Source organism: Hyaena hyaena, unplaced genomic scaffold, assembly GCF_003009895.1.
Source record: "Hyaena hyaena isolate Hyena2069 unplaced genomic scaffold, ASM300989v1 scaffold_978, whole genome shotgun sequence".
NCBI lineage: Eukaryota > Metazoa > Chordata > Mammalia > Carnivora > Hyaenidae > Hyaena > Hyaena hyaena.
In genome coordinates, this window is record NW_024081612.1 from 176,365 (window position 1) to 200,004 (window position 23,640).

Consider the following 23,640-nt stretch of genomic DNA (forward strand, 5'->3'; position numbering starts at 1 on the left):
TAAAACTTGTGCTCACACTGGAGGTGAACAGATTGTGATATAAATGCCAAGTGGGACTCTGATTCTGGAAGCAAAGGGAAGGCCACTGAGGCTAGAGTACAGTGAGAAGGGGGAGAGTGGGGTGCTGTGAAGGTGGGACTTGGTTTACCCCTAAGGCACTGAAGAGTTTTCATCTGGGGAGTAACCTAATCTGACTTATGTTTTTAAAGAGTCGGTCTTTTTTTTTTTTTTAATGTTTGTTTATTTTGAGAGAGAGAGAATCCCAAGCAGGCTCCACGCTGTCAGCACAGAGCCAGACACAAGATTCAGCCTCACGAACTGTGAGATCATGACCTGAGCTGCAGTCAGGAATCAGATGCTTAACTAACTGGGCTACCAGACCCCCCTAAAGAGTCAATCTTTTAAAGAATTAGTCTGACTTGGATTTTTAAATAAGCGGGCTGTGTTAGGACAGACTGCAAGGCAGGATTGTGGCTACTAAAATAATCCAGGCAAGAGATGCTGACAGCAGTGGAGGTGGTGAGATCTGATCAGATTCTTGATAGATTTTAAATGTGGAAAGATTTTCTGCTGCGTTGAATGTAGAGAGGGGACTCAGGTTGTTTTGGGTTTTGTTTTTTTAACTTAAGAAACTAGAGAAGGGGCCCTGGGTGGCTCACTCCGATAAGCATCCAGCTTCAGCTCAGGTGATGATCTCACGGCTCATGAGTTTGAGCCCTGCATCAGGCTCTGGGCTGACACCTCAGAGTCTGGAGGCTGCTTCGGATTCTGTGTCTCCTTCTCTCTCTCTCTCTCTGCTCCTCCCCCACTCACACACTGTGTGTGTCTCTCAAAAATATTTAAAAATTTTTTTAAAAAAGTGTAGAATGATGCCATGGCATTGGATTGAATAATGGCCCCAAGATGTACAATTCTTAAACCCCAGAACCTATGAACATCACGTTATAGGGCAAATGGGACTTAGCAAATTTATTACCTGGATGAGTTCTGAATGCAAGTGGAATTATCCTTATCAGAGAAAGGCAATGGGAGGGCTAAAGCACGCTGCTGGCTCTGAAGAATTGGGAAGGGGCCACGAGCTAAGGAATGCAACTCTAGAGTCTCGAAAAGTCCAGAGAACACTGCTCTCCCAGAGCCTCTAGAAGGAGCACTGCCTTGCCGACATACTTGTTCAGCCCAGGAAACTTAATTTTAGACTTTCAGCCTCCAAAACTGTAAGAGAACAGATTTGTGTTGTTTAAGCTACTAAGGTTGTGGTAACATGTTACCATAGCAAAAGGAAATGAACGCACCATATAGAGACTTTGGGCAAGGTAGGGGGTGCATGCCCTGGAGCAGGTAGACAGGAAAGTGAGGAATTTGGGTTTAGGTCTGTCAAGTTTAAACTGCTATTATAAATGTAAGCAGAGATGTCAAGCGATTGGACAAACAGATCTGGAGTCCAAGGTGAGGCCTAGGCCAGAGATAGCAGTGTGGGTATCATCACCATACAAACTGCTAAATCCACAGAAAGGAGGTCAAGGTTGGAGCCCTGAAGCACTCTAACACTTAAAGATCAGGAAGGAGAGAATAAGCCAACAAGGAGACCAAGCAGGAGTAACCTGAAAGGTAGGAAGAAAATTTGGGTCTGTGGGGAATGGGGGTGGGAGGGGCGGATGCCAGAAACCAAAAAAAGAATTTTTGTACTATTTATTTTTGAGAGAGCTAGAGATAGAAAGCTGTGCAAGCAGGGGAGGGGCAGAGAGGGGATCCAAAGCAAGCTCTGCAGAGAGCCTGATGAGGGGCTCAAACTTACAAACTGTGAGATTATGACCTGAGCCAAAGTCAGATTGCTTAACCAATCAGCCACCCAGGCGCCCCAAAAGAACAATGCTTTAAGGAAGAGTTTGTGGTCAGTGGTGTCAGATACAGTGGAAAACATTTTCATGTCACTGACCATTCGATAAGGTATCACATGGATCACCTTGGCAGGAGCAGATAAAATGATCATGGAATACAAGCTTGAGGTATTAGAGATGGTGAATAGAACCTACCATTTTGGGGAGTTTTCATGTAAATATGAGTAAAAGGAGTCAAATGAGGCAGTAGCCTGAAGAACATGCCAAAGAAACTTTTTTAGAATAGTTGACATTACAGCATATGTATATATCTATGTATATATGTATGTAAGTAACACTAAGAAAAAAACCTCCCACACATCTTCCCTTTCTTCTGCATCACTGAAGTGGGCAGGAGTATGGAATCCAGAGCAGAGAAGTAGAGATACTAGCTTTAGATAAAACACATTCTTTCATGTAACTGGAGAAAATAGAAAATACTCAGGTACGCTTACAAAGAGGTGACAATTAATTTGGTTGTAGTTGGATGCACATCTCTTCTGGTTGCTTTTATTTTCTCAGTGAAAAAAAAAAGGGGGGGGGAAATTATCACCAAGCCCGGAGGTCTGGAGAGAGAGGTGAAGGTTGCATGTGAGATTGAACTGACCAGGGAACTCTTAGAGGACTGCTGGATGAAATGTGAGCAAGGTTGTGGTTTTCTTCCCTGCAGTGTCCAGGTACAGATACGTTGTAAGGGGACCTTTGGATATAAGCAGAGTTGTAGTTTCTTGTGGCCAGTACCGCAGAAGACTTTCTGTTACTGTTTTTTTCTGGGCAGAGAACATACTCTGAAGCATTTCAATCCTTAAAAATTCGTTGAAGCTTGCTTTATGACCCAGTGGATGATCAGTGTGGTAAATGTTGCATATGCACTTTAAAAGAACGTGTATTCGAGTGGGAGGTAGAGTAGTCTGTATGTATGTCAATTATGTCGTTTGTTCATTGCGTTGTTCAGATCTTCTAAGTGATTTTTTCCTTGTCCACGGAGTCTGTCAGCTGCTGAGAGGTGTGTTGAAGTCTACCACTGTGATTGTAGATTTATCTAAAATTCTATCCACTTTTGCTTTAAAATTTTAATAACTTCCTGGGGCAAAGACTTCTTTGTTCTTGCAAAATATCTCTATGTCTGGCAATACTTCTGGCTTGAAGGTCCATTTTTGTCTAATTCTAGATTTCTTTTGATTAGTGTTAACATGGTACAACTTCCAATCCTTTTACTCCCTATGTCCACACATTTAACGTGGCCTTTTATAAACTCCATGTATTTGGGTTTTGGCCTTTGTGTACTGTAATAATCTTGGTCTTTGACTTGAATCATTTGATCCATTTATATTTAATGCAATTATATAGTTAAATCTACCTGTTCTGCTTTATAACGTGCATCCTTGCCTCAGTATAGTCCTGAACAAATTATTACTTCACTTCCCTAATAATGATAGAACCATACACTAACTCACTCCTTTAACTCCTCTCCTGCCTTTTGCATTATTGTGGAAGTGAATTTTGACTCTATATGTAATTTAACCCCACAAGACATGAGTTAGTATTATTTTGTGCAGTTGATAGTCATTTATATTCACTTCTATATTCACTTTCTCACTGCTCTTCATTCCTTCTTGAAGCACACAGTTTAGTCTGGAATCATTTTTATTGCTTAAGAGTTCTTTTAGTGCAGATCTGCTGGCAATACATCCTATTTTCACTGGAGATAGAATTCTACCTTGGTAATTATAGTCCGCATTTTAAAATGCTGTTCCCTTGTCTTCCATTGTTTTTGTTAATAGGTCACCTGCCAGGCTTATTGTCACTCTTCTGAAGGTCGTGTATCATTTTGTTTTCTGACGACTCTTCAGATTTTCTCTTTGTTCCTTAGCAGTTCTACTATGATGTGCCCATGTATGGTGTTCTCTGTACTTATTCTGATTTGGGAGTCCTAATGGTTCTTGAATGTGTGGCTTGATACCTTTCATCAGCTTGGAATTCTCTCTCATGGCTTCTTTAGAAACTCTGTTAAAAAAAAAAAACAAAAATCTTTTGACTGTGTCCCACTCATCTGTTTTAGTCTTTTTTTTTTTTCATCCTTTTTTGTTTGTTTGTTTCTTTGTACTTTGAGTATGTTCTATCAATTTGTCTTTAAGTTCACTAGTCCTATCTTCTGCTAGGTCTAATATCGATTTAACAGAACCTAATTATTGAGTTCTTAATTTCAGGTATTGCATTTTTCTACTTAATTCTACCTAGGTATATCAAATTGTAATTATCTTTTTTATGTTGTTTTTTGGTCTCATAGTCTATATTGTAGTGTCTATTAATGTTTTAAATGCCAGATACTCCATATATTAAAAAAAAAAATACTTGAAATGGCTGTCCTCTTCCTCTGCTAGGCAGAGAGAGTAGAGAAAGAATCATTTTGATCTAATAAAATGCTAAGTTGAAACAAGGTTTAACTGAATTTTTTTTAAGCCTTACTCTGCCTCTGATTTATTCCTAAACCTAGAAGTTAGCCCTACAGGGTTTTTAACTGTGAGCCTGGTATGTTCTTCAGGATCTTTTCCCTTCCATACCTTTGCTCCTCAGCATATTAAGACTGTGAAACACTGTTCTGAATTTAGGAGATTATTGGTTTAGCTCTTCAGTCTGCTACTCCACACCACCTCAGAATGAGAATATGAAATGCGATCAGCAAAGTGTAAATAGAGAGAGAAGGCTGTAGTGCAAACACTAGGGGAATTTTGCTGTGAAGAAGAGAGACAAATCAAGTAACTTGAAGAGAATGCATAATCAAGTGGGTTTTTAAAAGAGGTGAAGAAACTAGAGACAATATCAAGATGGTATTATTGGTAGTGGGTTAAGAAGCTCTGGGTACAAGAAGATCATGCCAGATGCCAGAGCCTTTAGCACATGAAGAGAAGCAACCAGGAAGCTGGGAGATGCTGGGGTAGGTGAATGTAGGAAGAGGCTCCAGGGACCAAGGGCTTTACATTAGAGCAACAACAAAAAAAAAGAAAAAGAAAGTCAAAGGGGGGGTGCCTGGGTGGCTTACTCGGTTGAGCGTCCGACTTTCGCTTAGGTCATGATCTCGCGGTTTGTGGGTTCGAGCCCCGCGTCGGGCTCTGTGCTGACTGCCGGCTCAGAGCCTGGAGCCTGTTTCAGTCTGTGACTCCCTCTCTCTCTGACACTCCCCTGCTCACGCTGTATATCTCTCTCTCTCTCTCCTAGAAATAAATAAAAATATTTAAAAAAAAAAAAAGTCAAAGGGGACTCCACAAGTAGTAATGAATGGAGAAGAAATTTAGGTCAGCAGGGACTGACAAAAGTCAAGAGTTCAGTTTTGTATTTGTTAAGTTGAGGTCGTCAACAGAGGAATGAGTTCTAAAGTCATCAGAGCAGAGCAGGTTATCTGAAGCCATGAAATCAGATGAACTCACCCAGAGAAGGGATATAGACAGACAGAAGGTGGTCAAAGAGGAAGACCTGAGACATGCCAACATTTTGAAATCAGAATGAGCAAGGGAAGCTAGGGAGATGGGAAGCTGACAGAAGAGAAGTTTTCTAGAAGGGAATAGTTAGCCATGTGGAATCTTGCCGAAATGTCAATAAAGGGGAGGATCACCAAGTGCTCTCTGAATCTGACATAAAGATCTTCAAACAAGTCAGAGGAGTGATGAAGACAGAACCTTGATGGGAATGTTAAAGAGAAATGGATCAGGAACTCCACAGCCAGTTCTTCAGAGAAGTTTTGACCAAGGAGTCAAAGGGGGGTAGAGGTGGGTTTCTCCCCCAGAAAGTCTGACATCTTTAGTGAACAAAGGGAGTGGCTAAGATGTGGACCAATTGCAAGGAGTAGACAGAAGTAGTAAACAGAAAAGGAGAAAACAGTCTCCATTTGAAAGGGCCACAGGGGAGGCTCTGTTATCCTGGGATAAGAGTTTCAGTTACAGCAGTTAAAAAAAAAAAAAAAAAAAATGTCTGCCTGATCCTACAGTCTGGGTCCCAGAGGCTACAGGTGAAGGATGTACAGAACATACAGACAGAGGCCGTGAAAAGAGACGAGGCAGGGGATAATGTATGATCGCTAAGTTAGTCTCAGATGACACAGAAGGAAGGGCCAACTCACCAGCGTCCCAGCCAAAGACAGCACAGGAAGGACACGGAGGCTTCTAGGAGCCCGAACAGCTTCCAAGAACGATTACCCAAGGGTCCTGCAGCTGATTCTTCAATGGAAATAGTAAAGCCTCTGGGTTTAGGCTTTTGCCAAGAGGGTCTGCGTCCCCTTTAAGTAAAACACGCAAGACGTTTTTAAAGGGGATTGAACTACTGACAACAGTTTTATGCCTCTAGAGACAAACCCAGAAAGGTGGCTTGTGCCCTGGCTTCCCAAGCAGGCTCATCGCCAAAGCTGCAGGGTTGGCTTTCCACTCACTTGGGCATGACAACCATTTACACAAAGCCCAGAACTGACCACTATGTCACCTTATGATAATGATGACTCACTTGTACCCATTTTTTTTTCAAGTCCATAGGTGTGGACCCTCTGCCAGCTAAGCTGTCCTATGACAAGTCTCATGACCAAGTGTGGGTCCTGAGCTGGGGGGATGTGCACAAGTCCCAACCAAGCCTCCAGGTATGTTGAACACGTGGAGACCGACACCCACAGGAACAAAGGACACTGTCCCTGTCTAATAAGTGTCTCTTGCTACCCTAGGTAGCTAATCGCATGTATCCAAAATCTACCCATCAAGGCTTGAGGGGAGACTAGGAAACAACCTTGGGCCAAAGTCCCTCACAGGCAATTTGCAAGGTGTCTTTGGCCACCCCTACCTTTAAAAGACATCCATACTGATGATGGATAAGATTCTGATGTCAGGACAACCAGAATGTGGCTCCCAGGCCCCACCTCTCCTGATCCAGGACTTTCTTCTCCTTGGGCTGGCCAGGAAAACAGGATCAAAGCAAGTTCTAGATGCAGGCCCATAAGGAAGGAAAAGTAGGAGCAGCAATTATGTCCCTAAGTGGAAGCACATTTACTGAGTGCTTACAGGATGCTAGGACACAGGAAAGTTCACTAACTTGCCCCTGGCTCAGCACTCCAAGAGGAAGTACATGCAGTAGCTGAGTTTGGGCACAGGAGCTCTGGCGGATCCCTGCCCACCTCCACCAGCCAGAGGAGGTCAACATCACCCCTGTGGTGCACATGACTGGGCCTTTCTCATCCAGGGGTGCAACAGAGGATTAAGCCCTCAAAAAAAATAAGTTAAATGCCAGAATCATCCCAAAGATCTACAGAGAACCATTCTAGATGCACAGAAGTTAATTCGTTTCATACAGTGAATGCCTCAGGACCTGAGGGTGTCGTTCTCTCTCAGAACCCGACCTGAGAAGGGCTGCAGACAGAGTCAAGTTCACCCTGTTCTCAAGACTGGTAAGAGCAAAGGGACACCTAGGTACAGAGGCTTCCTCCAGGGGACTACCTGCCTGTCTCCCTCTGCACAGTTGGGCCAGGGGGAAGACACGACTTCATCTCCTATAAATTGAGACTGTTGTCATCTGATGGATGCCATCAACCTGGGCCCCAGCGAGCTGACAAAAAATCCATTACATGCCTCGAAGCCTGAATAAAGGTCATTCAGAGCAGAGCAGAAGCCCAGGGCCGTTGTCATTTTTATTGGCCCGCCCTCTGGCAGCTCCCAGAAAGCCTCCAAGATCATTCAAGGGGAGGGGCTGCCAAAACCTTTTTTTGCTGAAACCAAAAATGACTTCCTAATTTAACAAGGCAGAGGAGTTGAAAAACGCATGGTTTCAGAGGTGATGTATAAAAGAGAAAATATGAGATTGGCCCTGGATTTCTCACCTGTAACAGGAGCTGGCGGACCATGGTATCTGCAAGGCTGAGGTCCGTGGAGAGCAATCCTTTTCCCAGCCAAGCTCTCCTGCACCTGGCAGGACAAAAGAAAGATACAGTATGTGCAAGAATCCAGAGAGTGCATCTTTCACTTGGACGCTCTGAGCAACAGAGTTGAGGAAGGATCCCAGACAAACACCAGATGAACCAGATCAGAGACATCCAGATGAAGAAAGATCAGGAGGAGACTGATGTAAAGAATGCACCCAGGGAGGAACCAGGATAGATGAGGAAATGCTCTCTGCAAATGTGTATTAAATTCTAAATAAGGATGCGGGAATTAGGAAGGGCAGGCTGAATGAGAAATCCTGATACCAGGCTATAACCGAAGATAAATTAATTCAGTAAAAATAACCGTATGGAGTAGAACAAAGTGGAGGGCATAAAAATACTTAGAAATAGGGGCGCCTAGGTGGCTCAGTCGGTTGAGCGTCCGACTTCAGCTCAGGTCATGATCTCCCTCGTGGGTTCGAGCCCCACATCAGGCTCTGTGCTGACAGCTCAGAGCCTGGAGCCTATTTCGAATTCTGTCTCCCTCTCTCTCTTCCCCTCCCCTGCTCACACTCTGTCTCTCTTTCTCAAAATAAATAAACCTTAAAAATTTTTTTAAAAATACTTAGAAATATCTTACTGGGATAAGAGAAGATGTAGAGAATCTATTTGGAAACAGTAGATGGGAAGTGACCAGCTCATTATTCCAAATGTGACAAACTGAATTCTCCTAAAAGCTGAGATGATCAGACTGTGTTAGGAATGAAGGAAACTCTAACTCGTTCGTAAGAAAGGCACATGAAACAGAGATTAAAAGGTGGTATTTAAAGGGGCAGGAATGAGGACAGGTGAACAAGAATATATTAATACTGCCACTCAGGCATATCAGGCAAGGTAGGGGTTAAGGTCAACGGCCCTAAAAACAGCAAATGGAGAGACACTAGGTCTCTCCAATAGCCAATAGTTTTCAAGCAACATTAACAACTAAATGCCTGACACAAGAGCAATTAAAAATGCAAGAACTTAGGGCACCTGGGTGGATCTGTCTGTTAAGCGTCTGAGTCTTGATCTCAGCTCAGATCTTAAGCTCAGGGTTGTGAGTTCAAGACCCACACTGGGCTCTGCCCCAGACATCGAGCCTACTTAAAAAAATTTTTTTAATTTAAAATGCACTTAAATTGTACAAAGGAGATGAAAGAGTGACATGGAAAAATCGATTAACATTGCAACTTGGTTTAATACACACCTTTCATCTGCAGAATAGTTTTTTGACAGGTCCACATCCACACAAGTGTATCTGTAAACAAAGGAAACTAAAAAATCTTGTAGATGTTACAGGCAACATCATCTAATAATTAGAAAATAATCAAAATAAAACCTAATAAGAAAACACTGATATACAACTGCTGGATCAAAAAGGAAGGTAAAAGGGAAATTACAAAAGCTCTCAAAAACAATGGTACAGCGATCATTCCCCATCAAGACCAATGGGAGACAGAGAGGGCTGGAAACATTGAGTGTCTGTGAATTAAAAGCCTCAAGAAGTACTTGTGTTGACAGCAAAGGAAACAACCCACAAAACTAATAGGCAACCGACAGAATGGGAAAAGATAGTTGCAAATGACATATCAGATAAAGGGATAATATCCAAAATCTATAAGGAACTCACCAAAATCCACACCCAAAAAACAAACAAACCAGTGAAGAAATGAGCAGAAGATATGAACAGACACTTCTCCAGAGAGGACATCCAGATGGCCAACAGACACATGAAATGATGCTCAGCATCCCTCCTCATCAGGGAAATACACATCAAAACCACACTGAGATACCACTTCATGCCAGTCAGAGTGGCTAAAATGAGCAAATCAGAGAACTCTAGATGCTGGCGAGGATGTGGAGAAACAGGCACCCTCCTACACTGTTGGTGGGAATGGAAACTGGTACAGCCCCTCTGGAAAACAGTGTGGAGGTTCCTCAGGAAACTAACAATAGAACTCCCATATGACCCAGCAATAGCACTGCTAGGAATTTACCCAAGGGATACAGAAATGCTGATGCATAGGGGCACATGTACCCCAATGTTCATAGCAGCACTCGCCACAATAGCCAAAACATGGAAAGAGACTAAGTGTCCATCATCGGACGAATGGATCAAAAAGATGTGGTTTATCTATACCATGGAATACTGCATGGCAATGAGAAACAATGAAATCTGGCCATGTGTAGCAACATGGATGGACCTTGGGGGTGTTATGCTGAGCGAAATAAGTCAGGCAGAGAAGGACAAATACCACATGTTTGCACGTATAGGAGGATTAGGAGGAACTTGACGGAGGAACAAGGGGGAGAAGAAGGGGGGAAATGGTGGGGGAAAGGGAGAGAGGCAAACCATGAGAGACTCTTGAATGCTGACAAAAACTGAGGACTGATGGGTGTGGGGGGGAGGGGGGATGGGCAAGGAGGAGGGCACTTGTGGGGATGAGCACTGGGTGTTATGTGGAAACTAATTTGACAATAAACTATTCGTAAAAAAAAAAAAAAAGAAGAAGTACTTGTGTTGAGAAATAGAACAGAGTAGTAAGGAGGAGGAGAAGAGTGAAATTAATATAAATAAAACCAAAGAATGAAGAGAAACAGAGATATCCTTCACAAGGCTGGTAAGGGAAAAAAGAACAAATACATGAGAGGCATGAGAAAAGGATTATTACTGCAGATTTGAAGGGATAGAAATAACTGGAAAATAATACATTGCAACTCAGGGGCACCAAATTTTAAAACCTAGAACAAGTGAGTGACAGCTTGCAAAATCTAGCCAACTGGACGGCTCAGTCTATAGACTGTACGACTCTTGACCTCAGGGTCGTGAGTGCAAGCCCCACATTGGGGTAGAGTAAAAACTGACCGAAAAAGACAGAAGCCCAAAACAGAACAGTCAGTATAGGTTTTTTTAAAGATTGAAGAGCTACCACGGAAAAACATACGGCTAAATTTTATCAAGCCTTCAAATTATATTTTTAGTATCATTTAACTCTCTCAGACCACAGGGAGGAAAATGTACAGCTTTTTTGTTTTAAATAGCCAGCATAATTTTAATTATAAAAACTAAAAACTGTATAAAAAACAAAGCTGTGGGCTAATCTCACTTATGAATACAGAAGCAAAATTCTGAACACGGTATTAAAAACAGAGTCCGGCAATGCATCTAAATGCAGGGACCAAAGTCCCAGGGTATGATGATGGTTCACTCTCAGGAGATCAGTCAGCATTCTCTTAACAGACAAAACAGGGAAATAAAAACCTATTACTTTCCATAAATGCTGAAAAGGCACTGAATTAAATACAGCAGACATTCTCAGTTAAATACTTAAAAACAGGAACAGAAAGGCAATTTCTTAAATATAATGAATCCTATTTCCCAAAAACCAAGAGCAAAGGTGGCCTAAATGCCCAAACACAAAAAGCATTTCGATTACTATCAGGAATTAGGTCACAATGTCCAGCATCGCAAGGGCACAGTGTAGGCTTTCCACAGTGACAGGAGAGTGACCGGATTGAATAAAGCCACCTTTATCGCTATGGATTCGGGTTAAAGAAACCACTACTTACAGACTCTCCTGGAAATGTCAACTGGCCCCGCCCTTGTGGTGCACAGTTTGGAAATGAGAACCAAGAGACTAAACAGTGCTTTTCTGAATCCACCAACTTGACTTCCAATGGGTACGTTCATGGGAATAGACAAAAATTTAGCTGCTACATTATGGGTTTTCTGCAGTGTTTATATTTGCCACACAAAAAATAATATGATAGTGTTTCTCAATATCTAATACTAAGGAACTGGTTAAACAAAACTTTGCTTGGACTACATGAAGGTGTTTCTATAAATGAAGCCCTTCCCACAACAGCCAGTGTTGGAACCTCGGGCACTTTCTGGAATGCTCCGTACTGCTCCTTGGCCCACCAGTCCCAAGCCCCCCAGCTAAGCCTCCCTTCTCAGCCGGCTTTGACTACCCTCTTAGAGAGATGCTCTAAGACCCCACACCAACTATCAAGTGACATTGTCTGATACCTAGCAAGCCTTCATTGTCCTGAAGCAAGCCTACAGAGCCAACGAAATTGAGGAGTTCGACAATTATCTTTTGGGCACCAACGTGCTCAGGAACATGCCAGGACGCAAGGCCAAGAAGGAACTCACAACTCGTGAGACAGATGAGGCGTTCATACCCACATAAGTTCAATGGCCCGTGGTACTGCGTTTTGATGAAGTAACCTCTGAATATAGGGTGTCAGAGTGGTGAAGCGTGAATGACACTGACCGCTGACAGCCTGTAATTTTCCATCTCTATTAGAAACTAAAATGACAGGCCTGGTATCCAGCAGTGATTGTATGGCTTCTTGGAATTCTTTGGCATTTTCCCCTAGACGCTCTCATGATCCAGTTTCCTGATGCTGATATTTTCATGCCCAGTGCCCAGACTGGTTTCCCACGGACTTGACATGGAAGTATCATTTGGCCACTTTTTAAAATCGTAGAAAAGTAACCTAATGTAATGTGACAACATTAGAGCTGCCCCAAGGCTGAACATCACAGCCCTCCTCATTCCAATCCGGCATCCTGCCTGCTTATCCCCTCCCACCTCCACCCCCCAGGAAGCATGATCCAGAAAAAACTGAAACTTCAACCCTGCCTGAGGAGGCTGGATAGGTGTTATTTGTTTCCCCATAAAAGCAAGAGCCAGAAGGCAGTTCTATTCTTAAAAGGTAAAAACATCCAGAACTCTGAGCCACGTGAGTCACAAAACTCCAACAAAAACTGTCCTCAGCCTCTGGCTGCAGAAGTCCGGACCCTGTAGACACGGCCACACTATCAAGATCAGAGAAAGTATCTCAGCTGTGGGTTCAGGGTCTAGCTCTTCCTCTCCTGCTCAGAGGTCCTAGGCTTGACCCTGTGACCCTTCAGCCTCATCTGGCTGTGAGTCACCCACCTTTCAGGACCATGGCCTAGAGATTAGAGGCTGAGGAGCACATGAAGAAGGCCAGGGGCCCCAGGCACGATGTCTCTGGCCTGGCCGCGCCCGAGGCTGGGGTAGCTGAGGGACACATGCTCAGCCTGACCACAGCGGGCTTTCTGGGAGGACCTCCAGACCGCTCTCATCCCACCTAACCTCTGACATCATAGCTCTGTTCTGTGCTGCCGGCGTGACCTTCCCTGACACAGGCCCAGCAGGGACTTTCCACACCAGAGAAGGGCAGCGGCTGCCTCCTGCCAACCCCACAGAGGAGAAGGTGTTACAGAAGGAGACAGAGAAACAGAGGCAGCAATGCTCTGTCACTGCCAATTTGTACAAAACACAGGGCCTGATGCTACATTTCTCACAACAGATCCTCTATGCAACTGGACCTGATCCCCGGCATTCTAACTGTAAGGCATCTAAATGGCTTGAGTAGCATCAATGAATGGGGCTTCTGCAGGATTCCTGCTTTCTCCAGGAAATCATGGAGTCACCACTCCCCTAGAGCACCTCTGTGAGCCGGCTATGACAGAGATGCCCACCACGTGGGCCCAGGCACCCGGCATCAAAGGAAAATAAGGCATCAGTAATTTCTTGCACCATTTGACATTTTCATGACTGAAAAGCTCTCTCCTCTCTTCCCCGGGTGGCCTGAGTGCTGAGAAGGTGGGATTCTCAGTTGTAGGGGAGATGGGCTCTGAGCAGAGTGATCTTTCTGTTCTGGGAACCCAGCATGATCCCCCCCCCCTTCCCAGCCTGTGCCTTCTGGAGCTGGCGATGTGCCGCAAGTTCAGGTCAGGCCTGCCGCGCAGGAGGGAGTGATTCAGGAGTGCGTACCCAGTCTGCCACTCCCTCTCCCCAGAAAGGGGACTCCCTGCCGACGACATTCCCAAGGAGAACCCCACTCTGCTCCCGCCCCCTCTCTCACACTGGGGCTTATCCATATCTCCTCCTGAAGCAGCGGGTCTGCTGAGGGGCCTCACCAGCATGTGTGGGTGGTTCCAGGCCTCCCGCCCCTACGTGGATGGGCCCTCACAAGGACCCCCACTCTGTGTTGTAGGTGATCACAGAAGCCAGCACCGGCCAGGGCCAGCACCTTATCCGCACACCGTTTGCACAAGTGGATGATTTCTTCATTCCTTCAACAAACCTCATCATCAACCATGTCAGGTGAGACAGGCCCACGATGGCCTAAGGAGCCCCCCAATCCAGCTCAGCCCGGCCTGTGGCTGCGTCTGCCCCCTGTGAGACTTGCTCCTTCTCCATCTGTCCCGCTCACCCCAAGCTGGCCTGAGGCTCCATCATGAGGGGACAGGAATGGACCCATGGCAGGTCCTTAATTGTCTTAGTTAAGGAAGGCACTCAGCTCCTACAGCCCTCAGGGGCCCGCAGAGGACAAGAAGTCTCATCCTGAAGGTGAGGACCATAGAGGAAAGGCAACAACAGTGGTTCGTACATCATGCACTAAAATTGTTAGACACAAAGAAACTGGGAAAAGTGGTCTCGACACCTTTATACAGATGAGGAAACTGAGGATTAGAGAAGTTAAAACACGGGCCAAATTTACACAGTCATGAAGAATCAGATCAAATACGAGGCCAGGTCTCTTTTTAGGGCCTTATTCTCTGCTGCCACTGCCCATGATTTTTCCAGAAGCCCCCAGAACAGCCGTACAGAGGGCCAGCCAGCGAACCACACCTCTGCTGGTCTGGTTGTCACCACCCAGAATAACCTCATAATGGTGGCCAGTGACCTCAACTGCCACCCTCAGTCCAGCCTGGCCCTTCCCCCTGCCTGTTCAGGTCAGACAGCCCCTAACACTTAAAGTCACCAGTGCAGAAGAGTCAGCCTGCTCTTGTATAAAGTCGCCGCAGACCGCAAAGCCTTGACTTTCTTTTGTCTGACATCAAGCCCCTTTCTCCAGGAAGAAAGGACCCTGTTTTATATATTGAAGCTGGACTTTTAAAACGAGGCCCACCCACTGATCCAAGCCCAAGCAAGGAAACGTCCCCTTTATGAACCCCTCCCTTAGACAGCACTGGGGAGGAGCCTCTAAGATTCTGGGGCTTGCTAAAGAGTGAAAGCCCCCCAAAGACGCTGAATTCAGGCGAGAGTTGAGCACAGTTACAGGCTCTGTGGCACCTCTGTGTGGTGTTCCACATTCAAGTTCCTTGTTAGTTTCCTGCTCTTTCCATGCTCGGTCTCTTTAAGGATGCTTTTAAAGATGCTTTCAAGTGGGCAGTTCCCCCACTCAGAGGCTCAGTTAGTTATTCAAGAGAGGAGTGCGGAGGAGATGTTTCTCTTCTTCCCCGTAGGCGTCCACAGCACCAAAAGGCCTCTCTGAGTCAGGGACTGAGGCAGGGGCTCTCAGGTCAAAGCCAAGTCCTGCCTGGGGTCAGGCCTTCTGGCAGCTTGCCACCCGCCTCCAAAGCGGATTTTGCAAAGCCCAGATGTGAGCAGCCTCCACCTGCTGGGCCCCGCCCCTCAGGCTCCGTCTTTGATCCAGTCCTCCCAGCAGCCCTCAGCAGGAACTGCCCTCCTCAGAATCACAGAGGCTCTGAGAGGCCATCCCCAAGCCCGGCTCCGCAGCTAGCAGGGCACAAAGCGACGCCAGGGCCCTCTAGCTGCAAAGGTAAAAGCTGTCCTCAGCCCCCCTGCCCAAGTTCCTCCCCTGGGCATTGTAAACATGGCCACAGGAGAGGCCGCCCCTCCATGTTCCTCTCCCCCAGGGAGGGAGCGCCAGAGGAAGCTAGTCCTTGTTGGCTGGCAGTGCCTGCGTGGATTCTGTTTAGTCCAGAGAACAGCAGCATCAAGCCCGCCTCTGCGGTCCTCCTCGCAGGTGATGGGGGCTCTTGTCTTTTCCCTCCAGGCGTGGGCCCCCGCTTCCCCCCTGGCACCAGGCCTCGGGAGAGCTGACATGAAGGCATCCCAAAGGGAGAAGCTGTTGAAGGCACTTTTACGCTCCTCCTCTACCATTTCTAGCCACGAGTGCATGTTAGGAAAGCATAAATTCCGGAGCATTTGCAACGCGGCTGCCTTCATTTTCACCTCGTAGATGAATCACTGAGGAAGCCAGGCCCTGCAGGATGGCACATCTAATTAAGAGGCTATTAGCACACTGAAAGATTAGGATAAAGGGAAGAGAAAGGATGCCATCACTTAGAGGAATGACAGATCCTGACCTCAGTTCTTCCTTTTGCAGGTTCGGCTTCATCTTCAGCAAGGCTGACCCCACAGTTCACAAAGTTGACCTGGAAACACTGGTGCTGCTCAAGACCGTCAGCCTGCAAAGCCACGGCTGCCTGCCACAGGCCATGGGCCACACGCACCTGGGCGGCTACTTCTTCATCCAGTGCCAACAGGACCCCCCCGCTGCCGCCGCCCCCCAGCTGCTGCTCGACAGCGTCATGGACACCGTGCTCGGCCCCAATGGTGACGTGACCGGCACCCCACACGTGTCCCCCGACGGGCGCTTTGTGGTCAGCACCGCGGCCACCAGCCCCCAGCTGCACGTGCAAGAGATCACGCTGCAGGGGGAGATCCAGACCCTCTACAGCCTGAAAATAAGCCAGGGCATCTCAGATGTGGCCTTCCAGCCCTCCTTCACCCACGGGGATCAGTACTACATCTATGCCCCCCTGGAGACAGAGCCAGACCTGCTGTTCCTGGAGCTGTCCACGGGGAAGATGGGCGTGCTCAAGAACTTGAAGGAGCCGCCCACGGGGCCCGCGTGGCCTTGGGGAGGGCCCCACAGGATCGTGAGGGACAGCGGGCTCTTCGGACAGTACCTCCTCGTCCCGGCCCAAGAGTCGCTGTTTCTCGTCAACGGGAGACAAAACACGCTGCGGTGTGAGGTGTCGGGCGTAAAGCGGGGGACCACCGTGGTGTGGGTGGGCGAGGTATGAAGGAGCCAGGAGCAGAGCCCTGGGCCCCCTTAAGCACTGCCGAGTCCTCACACCGCAGCCCCAAGCAGGCGCCCTGTACATTTTCACAGACAAACGCAAAACCTGTATCCGCTTTGTGGTTCAGCACTGGCCTCCTTGCAAGTTTCCTAGTATAAGGTATGCGCTGCTAACCAGATTGGAGTTTTTCGTTGGGAAGTATGATTTATGCCTTGAGCTACGGTGAGAACACACGCTGCTGCGGAAAGGGATCATTTCTGTGCCCAGCCACACGCCAGGTCTCCCGGGGAGCGCCGCGGGACCGAGATCTCCTGCTTTCCAGGCTGACGCTTGTGTCGGTTGCCTTCACATACGTACTCGTTGTCCGTCACGGCCGGGTCCCGCCGACCTCACCCTGATGGAGTGGCCCCGAAGCCTGGCCTGGAAGCGGGCTCCGCGGGAGCCCAAGCTCTCGCTCCCGGCATGAGAGCCACGTCCACCCTCCTTCCGGACCTTCTTTCCTCCTGTGCAGCTGCTTCATGCTTTTTTTCCATTTGACGTGGTGTAAGCCCGAGGGAGAGCCAACCAGACTTCTTGCGTCTTGGGGGATGGGGAAATCACTTACTTTATTTTGGAAATTTTGATTAAAAGATAATTTTTTATAATCTCAAACGCTAATAAGCAGAAAGATGCTCTCCGACGTCCGCTCTGTTCGTCCCTGCCTTAGACCAAGTCTGAGAGTCACCCCCCGACACACCCCATAGCCAGAAAGAACAGGGGGCATCCAGAAGTAATGGTCCTCTATGCCACCAACGCCCTGAGTACAGATATGGCCACCACATCAGCAAAGCCTTTGTTCTGGGCTGGGACGCAGAGACCAGGACAAACCCTGTGTGCCTGCTTTTTACCGCAGAAGGGGGATATTTGATGAGCCTGGCCCAGTTCTCCAGATTGCGGGCAGACTGGGCTTGCCCCGGGGGCGGTCTACAGAACGGTGGCCTCCAGGTGCAACACGGAAACCCCAAAGACACGTGTGGGGGCCAGGTGGGTGATGTAGGTTACCCCTTTCCAAAATCTATTTCTCTGCTGTCCATAACCCTTGCACTTGGCTCTAGCACACCAGTCCTTGCAGCTCACAGCACAGATGGCACATTTCAGTATTTTATTACACGTGGGCCCTTCAGTCCCCAGTGATACACACTGCAAGCCCCACAATCAAAAGGATGTCGGGGGGGGGGGGCGGGGGGGACACAGGCTACGGATGCTGCACGATTCCCCTATGTCTCAGACAATGCTGGGCTGCCGGGGCGGGGGTGGGGGGGCATGGAGGAAGTGCAACCCAGCTGGCCCAGGGAAGACAGCCCATGTTGGAGAATGTGCGCTCTGGGACTCCCATAATAGCCCTCACCTTCTCCCTCGTCTCAGTGGCCAAAACACACTTGTATGCTTTCTGGCTTGAATGATCAGTTTTCAAGCCACATGAAGCTGCAAGAAGCTCATCATGGACAGCTCACCTAGGGAAGCCCCCTTCACCCACCAACATGGCTATGCTTTTCCCGTGCTGATCACTGGCCCCTTTCAGGGAAAGGAAGACACAGACCCTGCCTTGCAGTAAATACACACAGGTCCCTTTTACACTCACCTGACGGGCCAACCTAGCATACCCCAACCCGATTTCCTGAAATCAGCCAGTCCTCTGTCCCATGTGTCTTGGTACAACAAATACCTGTCCCCTCCAACTCCCAAGGGTGTGCTCAAATGTGCACATGCGTACTTTAGGTTTTGTTACATGTCCTTAAGATGTAGCTACATGTCGAGAGGATGGACTCCAAAAGCCACACGCTCAGTTTCCCAAGAGCTGGGATGGATAGGCAATACCTCTCACCCTTTCTTTTTATTCCTGCCTCAATCTCTTGACACATTCACTTCCAGACTTCCACTTTTATCACTGCAATTCTCCAACTTTCACCAACGTCTCCCTTTGGAAAAATCTTCCAGATGGTGACAGCCCCTGGCAGAGAAAGAAAGTCTCTGAGCCTACCTAAGGAAGAGCCTACCAACAGCCAGGTCAGGACACCAGCCCTTCTGGATCACGGGTTCCCACACTGAAGACCAGTCCAATCCCAACAAGCCTTTTGATGTGGGCAGGAGTCTGCCGCACCCATTCCTTTGCCCCATTCCTTCTGTTTCTGAGTGTGTCTGAAAAGCATCTCTGCCTCGGGCTGACTCACTGTGCAATTAACTGGAGATGCCAGCTTAGGGCTCACAGCCAGCATTCTGCACACTGTTGAATCTGAGCAGGGATTCGTAGGCCTAAAAAGAGTGAAACCTGCACATTTGTGAAGGCAAAAGAGTAAATGCTTTCTCTTCACAGCAACCAACAGAACTCCTGGGTGGGAGGCAGAGGAAAGGCTGGCCAGGTCACCCCCTGTCCCTTCCAGCCCCAGAAGCAGCTCAGTGGAACACAGTCTGAAAGTCACTGGTATAAGAAGCTATGCAGCAGGTGAGCCTTGCTGCCGGCCCAGCCACAGTCCTTTTGACAAACACACAAGATCACCTAACAGCTAATATTTTACATTAAAGAAGCATTTCGTCTTAACAAAGACACTTTCATAAGGAACTATTTCAAAATTTACTGAATTTTGAAATAAAATTAATTTCACAAAAATTCAACCTAGCGTTTTTTTTTTTTCATAACAACTCACAAATAATCTACATCTTTGCTGATATTAAGGATGTGAAATGGAGGGAGCTGGTGTTCCTTCCGCCCCAGTGAGCAAAACCCCACAGGGAGGCACTAGATCCAAAAGTCCACCCAGCTTCTAGCAATCGAAGGTAGTAAGAGGGATGTGCCCGCTTCCAGGCGACTGCATGGACCTTCTGCACAAGAGGCCCGGGCGTGGAGCACACACTGTGTGGCAAATGCCATCATCCCCACCCCAGCAACCCTGCCCAATGAACCCTAACTGGGGCTGGCCCAGGCTTCTTCCCTAGGTCTCCCAGTCAATTCAAGCGTCTTACTATACCTTTTGTAAGCCCCTGCAAGTAGCTGGAAGGACACCGCAAAGTGTGGCTGGCCAACTACTAACACCAAGCCGTAGGAATTTGAATCTAGATGCATCATGAACAGAGGAAGAAGCTCAGCCCCGGCATGCCCCCTCCCACCCCACCCCTGCCATCTCCTTTCCTCTCCACTGCTCTGTGCAGAAAAGGGCTCCCAGCTCCAGGTAGGGCTCTGGAGGATGGCCCTCAACCCCAAAGAAAGCAACTACCTGTTGCCCTAAGAAATCTAACTGCTGAGGCCTCATTTAGGAGGAAAGCCTGAAGTTAGCTTTGAGTGGCCACAACTTCCTTTCTGTTGACCAATAACCTGTGAACTAAAGGAGAATCCAGAACTGAGATGTGCACCAGATCCAGGCTGGATGTACTTTTCTACCAGGGGCTGGCAACGCCATCATTCCTTTCTCACCATATGTTTCACTCAGACACGGCGAACGCTGAACCGCCCTCATCACCAAATCCCACAGCCCTGTCCTGGGTCCTCCTCTCCAGAAGCAAACCTCTGGGATTGCTGAGGCCACTCGCCCTCCCTCCCATTCACCTGCCAGTCTACCTCACCTTCTCCCTGTACCCAGCTCCTCCAACAGCTGCCCCCACCCAAGAAGCTGGACGGGGACATGGGCTGACAACACTGACATGAAATGCTTTGCTGCCCTCCCCCACCCAGAACCCCAGATCCCACTCCACATGTGGTCAGAACTCATGGGGACACAGCCCTTGGCTGCCCAGAATCACAACCCCCATGCCGGAGCTCGCAGCCCTTCCAAACGAGGTGACCAAGATCAGAGCAAGCTCACAGGTGTCAGAGAAGTCAACTGTTGTCAAACAGAAATTGCCAGATGGGAATAGAGACCATGATGTCTCAGCCAAGCTTCATCCCCTTAGAGGGCCCACGCCACACCTCCGTCCTTCCCACTTTACTCTCGGCCTTTCTGGCTCCCCTCCGATGCCTCAGGTCTCCTGCACATGTGGCTGTTCCACAGCTCCTACAGTTCAAGGAGCAACTGACCTTACAGTCACACCGCTCCCCACGATGGCCTTTGCCCATGCTGCTAGCTAGCTTTGAAGTCCAAGTAATAAGTCACTCGTAGCGCCACATGCTACTATTTGCTCCCGGACTAGCACAGAGGCAGAGCAGCTTTGGTCGACAAAGTCCCTAGCTGCCATGGCTTCTCTCCAAAGTCATAGAGATTACAAAACACTGAGCGGCTTAAAAGATTCAAAGAAGAAAATACATGGTGCCTGTTCTCGAGGTCTGACTACAGGACCCCAAAATCCCTGGTGGGGCTCTGGCCACTTCCTGCTTTTCTTCGCCAGATTATCTGCCAAGGTACTTGAGAATGTGAGCATCTTCTGTGGGCCTGCAGGCTTCAGGCATCAGCCAGACAGCCGGCAGTGGGAGCCCAGCAAGCAGGGTCTCTCACCTGCTCTGGGACTGCAGGCAGCAGTGGGGATTTAACCAAACACAGCGTGTGAAATTATGAAAAGCATGGGAAGAGAGGGACTGGCCTCCGAAACTGAGAGTGAGGCTTCCTGGACCAGCACATGTTGAACATGTACTTTTTGTTGTTGTTCTTGGACAAACCCACAGTTCTCACAGACAAATGCATGCGCGTGCACACACACACACACACCTTCCAAGCTCATCTTGACCAACATGGGACCATCTGTTTCCCTTGTGACCCTAGAGACCATGGCCCATGCCCCTGAGGGCCCTAGAAGGCTTAGCCTGCACTGCACAAAGCACTAACTGTTGACTCACCCCTGCCCCAAGCATGGTGACCTCTCCACATGTCACCAGGGAAGGGTCAGAGAAAGCTGCCCTTTGGGAACACACTCTTCAAGTTCGGAGCTTCCCAGTGAGTTCCATAGGGTAGTGGTTACCACGTTCACCTGCCAAGATCAGGGCTTCATTTGTAAAGAAGGGCAAATAGTCTCTGTTGATCATGGGGCCCAAGTTCTCTCTCTTAGACAAGATACCCTAAATATAAACCTTCATCCTCTGTCCAGTATGACATCTACCATCAGTTTAAGAATCAGTAAGAGGGGCACCTGGGTGGCTTAGTCAGTTAAGTGACCAACTTCAGCTCAGGTCATGATCTCACAGTCCGTGGGTTCGACCCTGGCGTCGGGCTCTGTGCTGACAGCTCAGTGCCTGGAGCCTGCTTCGAATTCTGTGTCTCCCTCTCTCTCTGGCCCCTCCCCCACTCATACTCTGTCTGTCTCTCTCAAAACTAAATAAACATTTAAAATTTTTAAGAAAAAAAAGAGCCAGTAAAGATACTTCAGCTGATTCAGAGAGGTGCAGGATGTCAGGTCCATAAGCCACCACCCCAGACCCCACAGCAGCCCCCGTGGCTGGGCAGCCCCCAGTTCTGGCCTGGCTCTGTCACCCTGCATCGTTCTCCCTCCTGCTCGCACTTTCTGAAGGCCCTGTGAGATGATCTCAAAACAGAAGCGGGCATGGAGTGTTGTCAGAGTGATCACACCGCGATTCGTGCTATCATGTAGCTGAACGGCCCTCAAGATACGAAGTCACATACACATCCTTTGTCCTGTTAAGATTCTCCTGCTCCCCCACCTCAGAAAGCTTTCAGGTCTCTTATGTCAAGGCAGATACATTATTTTGAGCGGATGCGTAGACACCAAATCTATTTTCTGTAATCACCAGTATTCCTCAGAAGGCCTCCTGTACTTACGATACATGTGAATTCTTCCTTATTTATACAATATATACAAATTATTTTTAATACATCAACTTTAGTAGAACTTTGTACCAACACAGTAACCGTACGTGGCATTTGAAATAAGTTTGTGTTTACTATGATGTATTGCACAGTATTGAACACACCGTGTGACTGCAGTACCACTTGATACAAAGACGATGCACAAATTCTCAGCAAGTATTGTCGTTGTAAATGCTCTTTTTCTGAGGATTTTACAATAAAACTTGAGAAAAGTTACCATCTGTCGCTGCCAGTCTGTGCGCAGTTGGTGAATCGAGAAGAGACTAAGGCAGGACCACGCACACAGCTCTCCCCAGTCCCCATCACCACAGCAGGCTCTAGAAGGGCCAAGAGAAATGGCCTCTCCTCTGGCCTGCTCCCAGGAGCTGCTGGGCAAAGGCAGGCACTTGAACCTGGAAGTCCCTTCCCCCATGCTAAAGTTTCAAGTCCCCAAATGTCCCACCAGCATCTGGATCAAAACTTCTCTTCACCTGCCTGGTAGATCTTCACAATTTGCCATAGTCATGCTATGTCCCCAGTAGCTCTTGCTTCTCTTTGAGACAGACTTTCTAGCCAGGATGTAGAACATACAAAGTGCTCGGTAATCATCAACCTACCAGTGAGGTGTGCCCGCCACGGGCTAGGTATGGGGGAATGAGCGCTGGAAGAAGTGGACACAATTCTTTCCCTTGGTGAGCTTCACGTCCACTGCACCAGGACTATTAGTACAGATTCTCCCGAGCAATAGAACCAATAGACTGCGTGTGTGTGTGTGTGTGCACATGTAGGTGAGAGAAAGGAGGAGAGACTTATTTTAAGGAATTACTGTCTGCAACTGTGGAGGATGGCAAGTCAAACTCCGCAGGGTAGGCTGTCAGCTGGAGACCCACGGAAAGTCTGTGGTTTGAGTCCAAAGACAATTTGTTGGCTGAATTTGTCTGGGGAGGTCAGTCTCTTAACTTAAGGCATTTCACTGATTAGATGAGGCCCGCCCACACTTTGGAGGGTATCTGCTTTATTCAATGTCTACTTGTTAAACGTTAACTTAAGTGACAGAAACTCCTTCCACAGAAGCACCTCGAAGAGTGTTTGACCAACTATCTATCTGGGCACCATGACTCAGCCAAGTTGAGACATAAAGTTAATCATCAAGGTCATGGGCCTACAGCAGCTGTGGCTCTGACCTCTGTG

The 23,640-nt window shown here is 47.7% G+C and overlaps 1 protein-coding gene across 1 annotated transcript in view; it reads left to right on the forward strand.

Annotated features, from left to right (window-relative positions):
- FSTL4 (follistatin like 4) overlaps window positions 1-17,335 on the forward strand; it is a 133,672-nt gene extending 116,337 nt beyond the window's left edge. Inside the window, exons 11-13 of the mRNA XM_039221384.1 lie at window positions 6,394-6,501; window positions 13,843-13,952; window positions 15,985-17,335. Coding sequence (XP_039077315.1) covers window positions 6,394-6,501; window positions 13,843-13,952; window positions 15,985-16,687 — 921 coding nt within the window. The 3' untranslated portion in view covers window positions 16,688-17,335. The remainder of the gene's footprint in view (window positions 1-6,393; window positions 6,502-13,842; window positions 13,953-15,984) is intronic.
- Window positions 17,336-23,640: the final 6,305 nt, after the last annotated feature.